This window comes from Cetorhinus maximus, chromosome 16 (assembly GCF_964194155.1).
Source record: "Cetorhinus maximus chromosome 16, sCetMax3.hap1.1, whole genome shotgun sequence".
Classification (NCBI taxonomy): Eukaryota; Metazoa; Chordata; class Chondrichthyes; order Lamniformes; family Cetorhinidae; genus Cetorhinus; species Cetorhinus maximus.
Genome location: NC_135894.1, coordinates 10,053,260 through 10,067,559, shown reverse-complemented (window position 1 = coordinate 10,067,559; position 14,300 = coordinate 10,053,260). Strand labels below are relative to the sequence as shown.

General features: G+C 43.9%; 1 protein-coding gene and 1 long non-coding RNA gene across 2 annotated transcripts in view; one reads left to right on the top strand and one right to left on the bottom strand.

The window, feature by feature from the left end:
• LOC144691340 (uncharacterized) overlaps window positions 1-14,300 on the top strand; it is a 378,016-nt gene that overhangs the window by 31,483 nt on the left and 332,233 nt on the right. The gene's annotated exons all lie outside the window — the stretch shown is intronic.
• glra2 (glycine receptor, alpha 2) overlaps window positions 1-14,300 on the bottom strand; it is a 224,434-nt gene that overhangs the window by 151,941 nt on the left and 58,193 nt on the right. Inside the window, exon 3 of the mRNA XM_078559347.1 lies at window positions 589-656. Within this exon, the coding sequence (XP_078415473.1) occupies window positions 589-656 (68 nt within the window). The remainder of the gene's footprint in view (window positions 1-588; window positions 657-14,300) is intronic.

The window sequence follows — 14,300 nt, the reverse complement described above, 5'->3', positions numbered from 1 at the left end:
AAATGGCATTTTCTTAAACATGCTGTGCTTAGCAAACATAAAGGGTGGTTTGATAACTTCCAACTTTAAATTCCATACACAAAGCGGAATTTTAAAAAAGGATGTGGTATAAGTTCTGCATTTTCCTCTGATTCCTATAGTTTGTGCTGATTTCTGCTTGACTTATGGCAGCTTTTTTTTTGGCTTTTCAGCTGTTGAGGTGCTCAGAAAATGTCAGCGTTAAATTTGCTGGTTGCACAGTTGATGAAATTCTGGGATTATGTATTTTTAACAAGTGCAAAATGTCACTAGCCCAAAGCATTTTTCAATAGAATAGCCTACACACCTTACTTTTTTCCACAATGCAAATGCTGCATTTTACAAAGACTATAATGGGGATTTTAGTTTATTTTTTAAATGTTTCCTGCTAGTATTAACTCTAATAGTTGGCGCTGTGGTTGGGCACACAATGATTCACAGATTAGGAAATAGCAGCTGATGCAAGAAATTTGACTTGGATCTGATCACCTGGTTGGTGAAGGCCTTGGCGGTAGGCTGACAAACTAAGCAATATATTACAAGATGGCCTCAATGTTCAGTCCCACTCACCATTGTAGTTTCTGCTATTGAACCAAAGCTGTTGATAAATATGTTGCATGTAACATTAACAGGAGGACCTGCAATTTGAATGATAAAACAAAAGAAAGAAAATTGACAAGCTGCTACCGTAAAAGACATCAAGTTATTTGACCGTGGCCATCAGCACTTACCATTGTGGTCTCCGTGACAGAGCCGAAACTGTTGATAAAAATATTGCATGTAACGTTTACTGGAGGACCTGTGAAATGCAAGGACAATGTTGCAATACAAGTTGGAGCAGTGAAAGTACATAAGGGAGATGCCATGATGACATTCTTTGATAAGTGAGGAAACATAACCAGACATTCCAAACAAACGGGTGGTAGAAATTTGTCTTTTGTAACAGTGCGAAACAGGCAGCATAGAATAGGTGACGGATTATATTAACTCTGATGGTGCTGAACATCAGATGGGGAGTATATTGGGCGATCGATGTGGCATCGCTCGTTTAGCACCACTGACCAAGACAAATTTCTACCCAGGTACGTGGTGCACTTTTTCTTACTTCTATCCATATTGCTTATTGATCCATTTGATTTCCTTTCTATCCTCCCGCTCCGCCCCCCCGCTCCCTCACCTTCCCCCACCTCCCTCTCTGCCCCCCCGCCTCCCTCTCCGCCCCCCTCATCTTCCCTCACCTCCCCCTCCGCCCAGCCGCCCCCTCAGCTTCTCCCACCTCCCCCTCCGTCCCCCGCCCCCTCACCTTCCCCCACCTCCCCCTCCACCCCCCTGCCCCCTCACCTTCCCCCACCTCCCCCTCCGCCCTCCCCGCCCCCTCACCTTCCCCCACCTCCCCCCTCCTCCCCCTCACCTTCCCCCACCTTCCCCCCCACTGGCGAGTACACATGAGCAGAGAATTGAGTTCAGTTGCTACACCCATTTTTCCCTTGTGATGCTCACTCTTTCATCTCACAGATATAGATGGGTAGAGTTACAGGAGTGTGGCCAGCACCCAGAGAATTGTGGCTCCAAATGATGAACTACCTTAAGGAAAACAAGGGGAAAGGAAAATTCAGGAGCAGTGAGGTGGGGGAAGGTGAGGGGGTGGAGGGGGAGGTGGGGAAGGTGAGGGGGCGGAGGGGAAGTGGGGGAAGGTGAGGGGGCAGAGGGGGAGGTGGGGGAAGGTGAGGGGCAGGGGTGGAGGGGGAGGTGGGGGAAGTTGAGGGGGCGGGGGGTGGAGGGGGAGGTGGGGGAAGGTGAGGGGGCGGAGGGGGAGGTGGGGGAAGGTGAGGGGGCGGGGGGCGGAGGGGGAGGTGATGGGGGGGTGAGGGGGTGGAGGGGAAGGTGGAGGGGCGGGGGCGGGGGGGAGGTGGGGAAGGTGAGGGGGTGGAGGGGGAGGTGGGGGAAGGTGAGGGGGCGGGGGGTGCGGAGGGAGAGGTGGGGGAAGGTGAGGGGGTGGAGGGGAAGGTGAGGGGGCGGAGGGGCGGGGGGCGGGGGGGAGGTGGGGGAAGGTGAGGGGGCGGGGGTGCGGAGGGAGAGGTGGGGGAAGGTGAGGGGGTGGAGGGGAAGGTGAGGGGGCGGGGGGGAGGTGGGGGAAGGTGAGGGGGAGGTGGGGGAAGGTGAGGAGGTGGAGGGGGAGGTGATGGGGGTGGGGGAAGGTGAGGGGGCGGGGGGGGAGGTGATGGGGGTGGGAGTTCTGACTGGGTTTCCGTTTCTGATTGCTGACAGGTTAGAGCAGTGAAAGTACAGGTTAGATGCCTCGGTGACAGAAATACCCCACTGGCATCATGGCCTTAGGTAAAAATAAACTGCCCAGATGGATAGCTGAACCTGAGGCCTTCCTGACCTTTATAGTGCAGTTTTACATCAGGCAAATCTTTTATTAATTAGCTCAAAGAGAAGGCCCACTCCTTTTTTTGTGCTCATTGAAATAATTTGTCCTGTTGGTGATAAAGAACAAAGAACAAAGAAAAGTACAGCACAGGAACAGGCCCTTCGGCCCTCCAAGCCTGCACCGATCTCACATCAGGGGGCGGAGGGGGAGGTGGGGGAAGGTGAGGGGGGAGCGGAGGGGGAGGTGGGGGAAGGTGAGGGGGGGCGGAGGGGGAGGTGGGGGAAGGTGAGGGGGGGGCGGAGGGGGAGGTGGGGGAAGGAGAGGGGGGTGGCGGAGGGGGAGGTGGGGGAAGGTGAGGCGGGGGGTGGGGGGGTGCGGAGGGGGAGGTGGGGGAAGGTGAGGGGGTGCGGAGGGGGAGGTGGGGAAAGGTGAGGGGGCGGGGGGCGGAGGGTGGGGGGGGTGGTCAGAGATCTCCAAACTAAATAAACAAATAAGTCACATCAGGCAGAAGACTGAAAAAGGTAGGACACTAACATAAACCACTTTGAAAAGAAAAGTAAAAAAAATTGGAACAGTTTATAACCTATGGTTATAGAAACCCCCAGCAAGTTGTGTGCTGGAATATGGGGCACAGAACTAATAAATGCAACTCCAGAACGCAAGCTATTTTTAACTGCAGTACACATATCAGCAAAGCTTCAGTCTCATATATAAGAAACATCAATCAGATGGCCTTTCCATATTGCATGAGTATTTGGTACATTAATGGCTGGTTAATTAGCATTTGAAACATGCATGAGCCTCTTACATTTTAATAATGAATATTATCCACTATACTCAATATGATGTGAACAAGTACAATGAATTATTCAAAGCTTGTAATATTGCAGTTTTACTCAAAATTGTCTATGGATAGTGTGAACAGCACAAAATGCGGGATTTTCCAGCCTTGCCCACCACCGGGATCATCCAGTCCCACCGAAAATCAATAGGCCTTTGGCTGGGCCGCCAAAACTCCCACAGCAGGTCCCACCACAACGGCGCAGGAAAATCCCAGCCACAATGTTGGAAATGAGGAACATAAAGCAGTACTTTCTGCAGTCATCTCTTATCTCCTTTATTATATACTACTGAAACACACATAATAAATGTTGTCTGTGCACTCTCTTTAACAAAACTGGGACCTGTTCAGAAAGAACAGGATCGTGAGACTGCACTGACCGCAGTGAAATCAGACAATGTTATGCGGCACTGTGGCAGGAGTATAAATAGTTAATTTCTGGTCATTTCAAACAATCTATTGTGAATATAATTGGAAAATTTATACATTGGACAAGTTATGAAGGTGACCACAATGCATTGCAAAAATATGTTTATTAGATAAATATTATGTCAAAATATGAATCTTATTTTCAAAGACAACAAGACTTTGTTTCACAGAATTTTGAATTGTTTGTATTCAACTAGATAAAAAATATTCTTCATTAACATTGTGGCAGAGGGTTTTTAACCCAAGATCAAAAGGTTAGCATTTCTAGGGATGTTTGACTGTTCTCAGTTTTGCTCCTAACATAAAGCATCTGATAGCAAATTAAGGAATCTTAAGGCCCCTGTTAAAGGTCAGTCAAGAGAAATAGTTGTGGAATTGAGCATGGAGAGATATAAACAGACAGTGCTGCTAATTTTATAAAAGATGGGCAAGTTTTTGAAGTGTAAGCTTATTGTTTAAACATGAGGTAAAAATAGTGCCACTCTATAAAAATACATGAATAGTTAAAGTATGTTTTACACAAATATGATAAAACCAAAAGAGTTCAATAACAATTTATCAGCTGTACTATTTTTATTTACCTGATATACTGTGAAGGGTCAATTGTAACTTTGTTTATCTTCCCAAGGGCTGATATATTGTGCTACAGGAACCTAAATGATGGCCTAGGAATCAATGTTAACACCCAGCCTAGACACCCACAAGTGGGTCAGCAGCATATGGAGCACTTTACCATAAGGGACAGTTACCCTAGGCATTTATCTCAACTGTCCTACTGTCTCACATGCTGGTCCTATTTCTTTCCAGTCACTTTACAAATACTGCTGCTTGAAAAGATTGTAAGTTTAAAAAAAAAAGTAAATTTTTATTTAGGAATTCACCACACGTGTCCTCAACATACAAAATTAACTCAAATGTGGCGTGTGTTAAATATGCACATAAGGACTGCAGATAAACTATGTAAAGCCATCAAGGATTGTCTATGTTGAAAGCATTATGAAAGAATGCATTTAAAAATGATAATACTCTATGAAGTAAATTGCATTGTTAATAACCCTGTTAACAATCCTAGCTTTAGCTTGGAGAGTAATTGTTACTGGTTATTATATGCAATATCATTTCTGTTGATGTTTTTAATACGATTCTTTGTTTGAAAACTTTTGTTTAAGTTGTGAGTGCTTCTAACATGACTGCAAGTACTGGTTTGGAAGACCTATCAAATTCAGAGGCATAACAGCGTTGAAATAATCCTGTCGTGACTTAAATCATCAAACCATACCAATGCAGCTTCAGCTGTATATAGAAATTCAGCTCTGTCCCATCAACAGGTCTAATAACTGTCCTAACCGTTACCCAGCATTGTCACTTACTGATTGCGTTAAAAAAAATTAAAAACAGAAAAATGCATTTTAAAAATAATAGTCAAGTTAATAATAATTCTCTTCAATGTGAAATTACAGAAAAATGATGGTTACAACAATTTTTAAGAATTAATTAATAAGCTTTTTTACACTCAGGCGCTCTTACCACTGAGTATAAAGTATTTTGCACCCCTATTTCTTTAGTAAAGGTTGCAATCCCCAGGAGACAAAAACTCTTAAGAAACACACCAAAAGAAAAGTCCATTCTGCCCATAAGCCCAATCCTACCACATTCACGTGCAATTTACCAGATCATATACTCTACACCACTTACTTCATTACCAATCAGTTGACATCTTTTTCTTGTTGCTCTGTAGTTTAGCTCTTCCAAGTCATTATTTTGGCTTTGACTGTTTCCTGCGTTTTTGACATTTTAGTGCATTATTACATTAACAATGATGATCCATGCCTTTCAGTAATCTTCTATGATTATGGCTTATTACAAGGATCGCGAGCTTCAGTTTCTGTACTGCGCAAACTACAAATAAAGTCTCACTTCAGGCAGGTGAGGGAGTAGATTTTCCTCTCAGGGTCCCAGTGAATGCTCAACAGGTATAATATACCAGAGGTGCACTGTTCCACAGAGGGGAAGTGTCCACTCAAGTTTTCATGGCCTACTGGAGGCCTGCATCCTGAAAGGACTTGATCTGAGATTGGGAGGCAAAGGAGGATGTAGCTGCATGCCCAAAAGGCCTAGACTGTTCTCCTGGTTGCTGACATCAAATGATTGTGTGTATTTATGGAAATTAGCAACCAGAAGAGCCTAAAGCCTAAATAGAGTACCTCATCTTCAATGTTACTGGGCCTGCACCTGCTCCATTTTAGAAACTCCTGGAAAACTCAGGGCAGCATAGTGGGGCAGTGATAGAATATACAGGGTGGGATTTCCCTTCTGCCACTAGAGGAGATTTGCCGTGAAGCTCCCACTGATCTGTTGTGACTCCGCCCCATCTTCCTGGCTCAGGACTCAGGACCAATACAGGGCAGGTTCCTCAGGAGAGAACCCACTGCTGCCAGGCACAAAAAGTCCAGTAGTACTGCAGCAGATGGCAGCTGCACCACCAGGAGAGCAAGAAGCCACTTAAAATTGCAGAGGAGTTCCGGGTATCTATAATTTGAATTGCTTTAAGCCTTAGATGAGGTCAAAATCAGTAAGTGAATTAGACCTGAGGGATGAGAAAGGCACTCACAATTGGAACCTCTTTCCAGAAAAAAAGGCAACAACATGCATTCTGTCACTGTACCAGGAAATATTACTGTTCTTCTACTGGCAGTTGGCAGGATCAGGAGCGTGGTGAGTGAAGGGGACAGCAGTGAGGAATCGAGGTAGGGGAGGGAATGCAGAGACAGGCTTCACCACCTAATCTTCCAATTGTTTTCATTGTTGAACAATCTAATATAAGACAGTGTGACAGAAACAAATCCAGGCCAGTGAATCTCTACCTAATTTCTCTTCACAGAAACTGAGTTATGCCAAGCGCAATGAAGGATCCATTATGGATCTCTTCTAGCCCACCTATTACCATCATAAATAATGCCATCTGCATTGCTTCATTTTAATTTAATAAATTTTAATAATTTCAATGTACCTCCAATTGGATGGCTTAATAATTTACCATCAAGTTAAAATATAGAGGAACTACAAATGACGTGCAATAAACTGGTAATTGGTAATTGTATGTTATTACTGACAATGCATAGAAGTGTGTTCAATGCTTAGGAACCAGGATTCCAACAAATTTGATGTTCATATTTTGTGATATAATCTAACGAAATTTTTTCTAGGTTGAAGCAACTCAACCAGCAAATACTGGCCTAAATTAATTATTCAGCAACTCAAGAGGGCACGTACCTCCACCACGCTGCGATAACTCAACAACATTACTATTATGCAGCTCTCGCCGGAGGCTTTTCCCTGCCTGGTTGATGCTCTGTAACTACAAAGCTGAAAAAGGGATGTTTTTATTAAGAGCTTCCATCTCACTGAGGAGGCTTCAGGCCAATCACATCCAACAACCTGCTCTGAAAACTCTGCTTACATTTTGACAGCCGTGATAAATTCCACCAGAGCAGTTGAGATAGTCCACAATTCCAAATAAAACAGCCCACAACAAAAATCTCAGTTCACCCTATCTCCAAGTTTTAACGGTACTTTTAAAAAAAACTCCAGGATCCAGATTTTCACCAAAAATAATCTAGTTCTTCCTTGGATCATATGTACCAATTTTCGTTGAAATCAGTCAATTAGTTTTTGAGATATATTGTTTACTGACTAACAAACAGGGAGGAAACTATTAGCATTACCCATATTCAATGGCAAAGGTAATGAACAAGAATGTAATTTGGCACTTAGCCTTTAGCTCAATGGGTAGCACTCTTGGTTTCTGAGATGAAAGGTCATATGATCATAATCCCAATCCAGGACTTGAGCATGATGTCCTAAATTTTGAGCTAATAATGACAGCAAAATTGCCAATGTCATTATTCCTGTGAAACTGAGCAGCATTTGCAGTTAAATCCAGAAATCCATGCTTCTCCAGAGATTGCACTGTTAAGTACCTCCAGACTGCAATCAAGTAGAAATCACTGAATTGGCAAAAAGTTCTCCTTTTATGTTGTCACATCGCTGTTGGAAATCCCACATAAAAGTTATCCTCTGTTAATAAGGTTTAATGGGTTTTTAGTAGTGTACAAAGTCATAACTATTGCAGAAGTCGAAGCTGACATTAAGCAGGGTAAACAGTTGAAGTCAATGGGAATCAGAGGAAAATTCTCCATTGATTAGAATTGTAACTAGCACAAAGGAAAACGGCTGAAATTGGTGGAGCTCATCTCATCCAAAGAGTGGCACATCTAATGATGGAGCACTTCCCCAGTGCCACGTTGTAGCATTAACATAGAACATGTGCTACAGTCCTGGAATAGTGCTTGAACCCACAAGCCTCTGAATCAGACAATAGTCTTACTATACGCAAGAACTACAATCAAGCTGTACTATTCACATATTTTTTGATTGCTTTACTGTTTATGTCAAATATTTTAATATCACAGGATTGTTACCGGCTCTCCAAATGAGCAGCTCACCTGGTGCCATTCCCCCACCTTCTCCCCACAACCCTGCCCACTCTTCCTTTTCAGGTAGCAGTCTAATTCCCCTGCGAATGCTTCAATTGAACCTGCCTTCACTACGCTCTTAGGCAATGCATTCCAAATCCTAACCACTCGCTGCGTAAAAAAAGTTTCTCCTCATATCACTTTTGCTTCTTTTACTAATTAATTTAAACCTGTGCCCTCTCATCCTGGATCTTTTCAGGAGTAGAAACAGTTCCTCTCCACCTACTCTGTTCAGATCATTCATGATTTTGAATATCTCTATCAAATCTCCTCTTGACCTTCTTTTCTCCAAGGAAAACAGTGCCAACTTCTTCAATCTATCTTCATAACTGAAGTTTCTCATCCCTGGAACCATTCTCATGAATCATTTCTGCAATTTCTCCAATGCCTTTACATTTTCCCTAAGATGTGGCGCCCAGAACCAGGTGCACTACTCTAGCTGAGGTCAAACTAGTGACTTGCACAAATTCAACATAACCTCCTTGCTCTTGTACTCTATGTCCCTATTAATAAAGCCCAGGATATTCATGCTTTATGAGCTGCTCTCTCAACCTGCCCCAACACCTTAAATGATTTATGCAAATATAGACCCCAAGTCTTACTGCTCCTGCACCTCCTTCAGAGTTGCACCCTTATTTTATATTGTCTCTCCATGTTCCTCCTACCAAAATGAATCACTTCACGCTTCTCTGCATTGAACTTCATCTGTCACCTGCCCGCCCATTCCACCAGCTTGTCTATGTCCTTTTGAACACCATCCTCCTCACAGTTCACAATACTTCCAAGTTTTTTATGATCCACAAGCATTGAAATTGTGCTCTGTACACCAAGGTATGGGTCATTAATATATATCAGGAAAAGCAAAGGTCCCAACACTGACCCCTAGGGGGGATTCCATGACAAACATCTCTCCAACACAAAAAACATCCATTAACCACTACTCTGTGTTGCTCAGTCAATTTTGCATTCATGTTGCTTCTGCCCCTTTTATTCCATGAGCTATAACTTTTCTCACAAGTCTGTTGTGCAGCACTGTATCAAGCCTTTTGGAAGTCCATGTACACCACATTAACAGCATTGGCCTCATCAACCCTCTCTGTTACCTCTTCGAAAAACTCTAGCAAGTTAGTTAAGTATGACATTTCCTTAAGAAATCCACATTGGCTTTCCTTAATTAATACACATTTGTCCAGGTGACTATTAATTTTGTCCCAAGTTATTGTTTCATAAAGTTTCTCCACCATCCAAGTTAAACTGACTGGTCTGTAGTTGCTGGGCTTATTGTTAGCCCTTGTTCTAAAAAGGATATAACATTTGTAATTCTCCAGTCCTCTGGGACTACCCCTAAATTTAAGGAAGAGCGAAAAATTATGACCAGTGCCCCTGAAATTTCCACTCTTAATTCCCTCAGTATCCTTGGATGCATCTCATCTGGTCCTAGTGCCTTATCAACTTTTAAGTATAGGGATTCACCAAGGCTCCTTAGACAGCACCTTCCAAACCCACAACCACTACCATCTAGAAGAGCAAGGGCAGCAGGTAGATGGGAACACCACCACCTGGAAGTTCCCCTCCAAGTCACTCACCATCCTGACTTGGAAATATATCACTGTCCCTTCACTATCGCTGGGTCAAAATCCTGGAACTCCCTCCCTAACAGCACTGTGGGTGTACCTACACCACATGGACTGCAGTGGTTCAAGAAGGCAGCTCACCACCACCTTTTCAAGGGCAACTAGGGATGGGCAATAAATGCTGGCCCAGCCAGCGAAGCCCACATCCCGTGAATGAATAAAATAAAAGTACAGGTAACCTATCCAATATCTCCTCCTTTTCAATTCTAGACCCATGTAGTGTCTGAATTACCTCATCCTTTATCATGGCCTCGATAGAATCTTCTTCTTTTGTAAAGACAGATGGAAAGTATTCATTTAGTAGCTCAGCTATCCCTCTGCCTCATGTGTAAAGTGCCTCTTTGGTCCCTAATCAGCCCTACTCCTCCATTTACCACCCTTTTACTATTTATATGCCTATAGAAGACTTTGGGATTCCCTTTTTTGTTAGCTACCAATCTCTTCTCAAACGCTCTCTTTGCTTCTAATATTTGCTTCTTCACCTCTCCTCTGAACTTCCATATTCAGCTTGGTGTTCAATTATATTTTCTACCTGACACCTGTCATAAGCACACTTATTCTTCTTCATCTGAGTTTATATCTCCTTTGTCATACAGAGAGCCCTGGATTTGTTTGCCCTACCTTTCCCTTTTGTGGGAAACTACCTTGACTGTACCTGAATCATTTCTTCTTTAAAGGTAGCCCATTGTTCAGATAACATTCCTACTGCTACCTTTGACTCCAATTTATTCAGCCCAGATCTCTTCTTACCCCATTGAAGTTGGCTTTCTCCCAGTTAATTTTTCTTACTCTGGACTATTCTTTGTCCTTTTCCATAGTCAGCCTAAAATACAGTGATTATTGTCCCATAAATGTTTGCTTACTGACACTTGAACTGCTTGGCCCACCTCATTTCCAAGAACCAGGTCTAGCAGTGCTTCCTTCCTGATTGGAATGGACGCATACTGCTGTTGAAAATTTTTCTGAACACACTCTAGGAACTCGTGCTCCTTTCTTCCCCTTACATTACTGCTATCCCAATCTATATTTGGATAATTAAGGTCCTCCATTATAAGTAGTCTATCATTTTTGCACCTTTCAGTAATTTCTTTTCAAATTTGTTCCTCTACGTCCCTCCCACTAGTTGGTGGCCTTTAGACTATCGCCAATGGAATGCTATCCTTTATTACGAGAGGGATTAACATAAAAGTAAGGATGTTATGCTTCAGTTATACGGGGCATTGGTGGGACTGCACGTTGAATTCTGTGTGCAGTTTTGGTCTCCTTATTTAAGGAAGGATGTAAAAGCATTGGAGATTGCTGAAATGAGATTTACTAGATTGATACCTGGAATGAGTGGGTTGTCTTATGAGGAAAGGTTGGACAGACTGGGCTTGTTTCCACTGGAGTTTAGAAGAGTGAGGGGTGGTTTGATTGAAGTATACAAGATCCTGAATGGCTTTGACAAGGTGGACATCGAAAGGATGTTTCCTCTTGTGGGTGAGTCCAGAATTAGGGGGCACTGTTTTAAAATTAGGGGTCACTCTTTTAGGACAGAGATGAGGAGAATTTTTTTTCTCTTAGAGGGTTGTGAGACTTTGGAAGTCTCTGCCTCAGAAGGTGATGGAGGCAGATCATTGAGGCGGGGTCATTGAATATTTTTAAGGCAGAGGTAGATAGATTCTTGTTAGGCAAGGGAATCAAAGGTTATCAAGGTTAGATGGGAGTGTGGAAATCAAAACACAAGAAGATCAGCCATGATCTTATTGAATGGCAGAGCAGGTTCAAGGGGCCGAAAGGCCTACTCCTGCTCCTATTCCTTATGTTCTTATGTTAGACCACACCGAGCAATGTAATTGCAACTTTTTAGTTCCTTAGCTCTAGCCAAATAAATTCTGTCCTTGACCCCTCCGGGACATCCTCTTTCTTCAGCACTGCAATGTTCTCCTTTATCAATACCACCACCCCTCCCACTTTTCTTCCTTTCCTATCTTTCCTGAACACCTTGTATCCAGAGAGATTTAACATCCAGTCCTGCCCTCCTTTGAGTCAGGTCTCAGTTATGGCCACAACAATGTATTTCCACATGGCAATCTGCAACTTTAACTCGCCAGTATTATTTACCACATTCCTTGCATTCAAATACATGCACAGTAACCTGATTTAGGCTCTATTATTTTCTCCTTTACTTTGATCCCACCTATTAACATTATTCCCTGTTCTAGTGCTATCTGTCCCAGTATTCTGTGCCCCTTGGTATTCCTCTCTAAATATTATCTCCTGGTTCCCATGTGTGCGTCTGCATCATGTCATATCTCACCTAATGTCAATTTGCATACAACCATACCTCTCGAGAATCCTGAACAATTCAGAGTGACCCAATTTGAATGCAGGATTTTAGGTAAAGTCTATCTCCAGTCGTTTGAAACCGCCTACTCAAACTATAGTGGGGGAGTGAGACGGATGCTGTTATGAGATTATGGGGATAATTGGGAAGGGAAATTTAAACTAAAGCAGCAAGACGTCATACAAACAGTAGGTGGGAGCAGAAGTTACAGAAAATGTGGGAGGCAAACAAAGAAAGTAGGAGAGAAATGTAGAGGGTAAGAAGAAAAAAGCAAATGAATCAAACGTAAGACATCCATTAAGTTGGCATTAAGTTAAAATGCTCAGAGAACTGGTGCAGACATGATGGGCTGAACGGCCTTCTTCTCCACCCTAACAATCCTGTGATTCTGTGAAGATAAAAGCAAAATACTGCAGATGCTGGAAATCTGAAATAAGAAAGAAAATGCTGGAAAAATTCAGCAGATCTGACAGCATCTGTAGAGAGACACCTGCTGAGTTTTTCCAGCATTTTCTGTTTTTATTTCGTATTTCCAGCAACCACAGTACTTTGCTTTTATCTTAAGTGTTTAATTCACTGCCACTTCTCTTCCAGGAATGTCTATCTTGAAGAAGTACTGCTCTACTCTTTGACAGGATTTCTGTTAGTCTCTTTCACCCTGTTCACCTTCATTGCTTTCCATTTCCCTTCTGGTGTTTGACAAGGTGTTTACCAAAACTCGTTTTCACAGCCATATTTCCTTCCTCAGTGACTATCTCTGTCTCTGACTTACCCCACATAGATTCCTACTGAAGTTCCATCCCTCATGTTTCGAATCCACCCAGGATTACAGGTATCTCCAGGACATACAGCGTTCCTCAGACTGCTGTTCCCGTCACATTCTGAGATCCACACTCAGTGCCATGCACCGCCATATGAACATACTCGACCTCTCCCTCCAGCAGCACCGACTCATCCTATCACAAAGCTGTCCTTACCCCCAGTTTTATTTTATTCTTCATCTCATCTGATGCCTTAGCAACAAACTTTGTCTCTTCCTTCCAGGTGTTAAGGAACGCAAACTCCAACAATTTATTGATACCAACGCTCATCCAGGACCCTCCAACCCTTCCCGTCCCTCTGACCCCATCCCGTCTTCTAACTCCAGCCCTTGCTGTGTATTCATCATACACTCTGGCCTTCCCCTCTCTAATGCTGAAAGTTTTGTACTCAGCAAAGGATTCAATTTCACACCCTTACGCCATCACCTCAATGAATTTCGGGCTCGGCACGATGCTGAACTCTCCTTCCGCTGCCTTCGTCTCCGTGCTCACTTCTTTGGGCAGGAGTCCTCTCCCTGTTCAACAGATCCTTTTACCCAACTCCAATATTCTCCCTCCACCTGGATCCCCCCTCCGGCTTCTTAACTGCTCTTGATCTTTTCATTGAGAACTGTCGTTGTGACATCGGCCATCTTAATTTCTCTGCTACTCTCACCCTACTCTAACCTGTCTCCTTCTGAACTTGCTGCACTCCGTTCTCTTAGGTCCAACCCTGACTTTGTTATCGAGCCTGCCGCCAAGGGTGGTGCTGTTGTTGTCTGGCGCACTGACCTCCACCTCGCAGAGGCTGAGCATCAACTCTCAGTCACTTCCTCCTACCTCCCCCTGGACCATGACCCCACCACTGAACATCAAGCCATTGTTTCCAGGACTGTCACTGACCTCAACTCCTCTGGAGATCTTCCCTCCACAGCTTCCAACCTGATAGTCTCCCAACCTCGGACGGCCCGCTTCTACCTCCTACCCAAAATCCACAAACAGAACTGTCCCGTTAGATGAATGGTGTCAGTCTGTTCCTGTCCCACGGAACTGATTTCTTCCTATCTTGACTCCATTCTCTCTCCCCTTGTCCATGCTCTTTCCACCTACATCCACGATTCCTCTGATGCCCCATGCCATATCAACTATTTCCAGTTCCCTGGCCCTAACTGCCTCCTCTTCACCATGGACAACCTATCCCTCTACACCTCCATCCCACACCAAGATGGTCTGAGGGCTCTCCGCATCTTTCTTGAACAGAGGCCCGAACAATCCTCACCCACCACCACTCTCCTCCGTCTGGCTAAGATTAGCAAGCTCTGTTCAGCCCTGATGACTCAGGT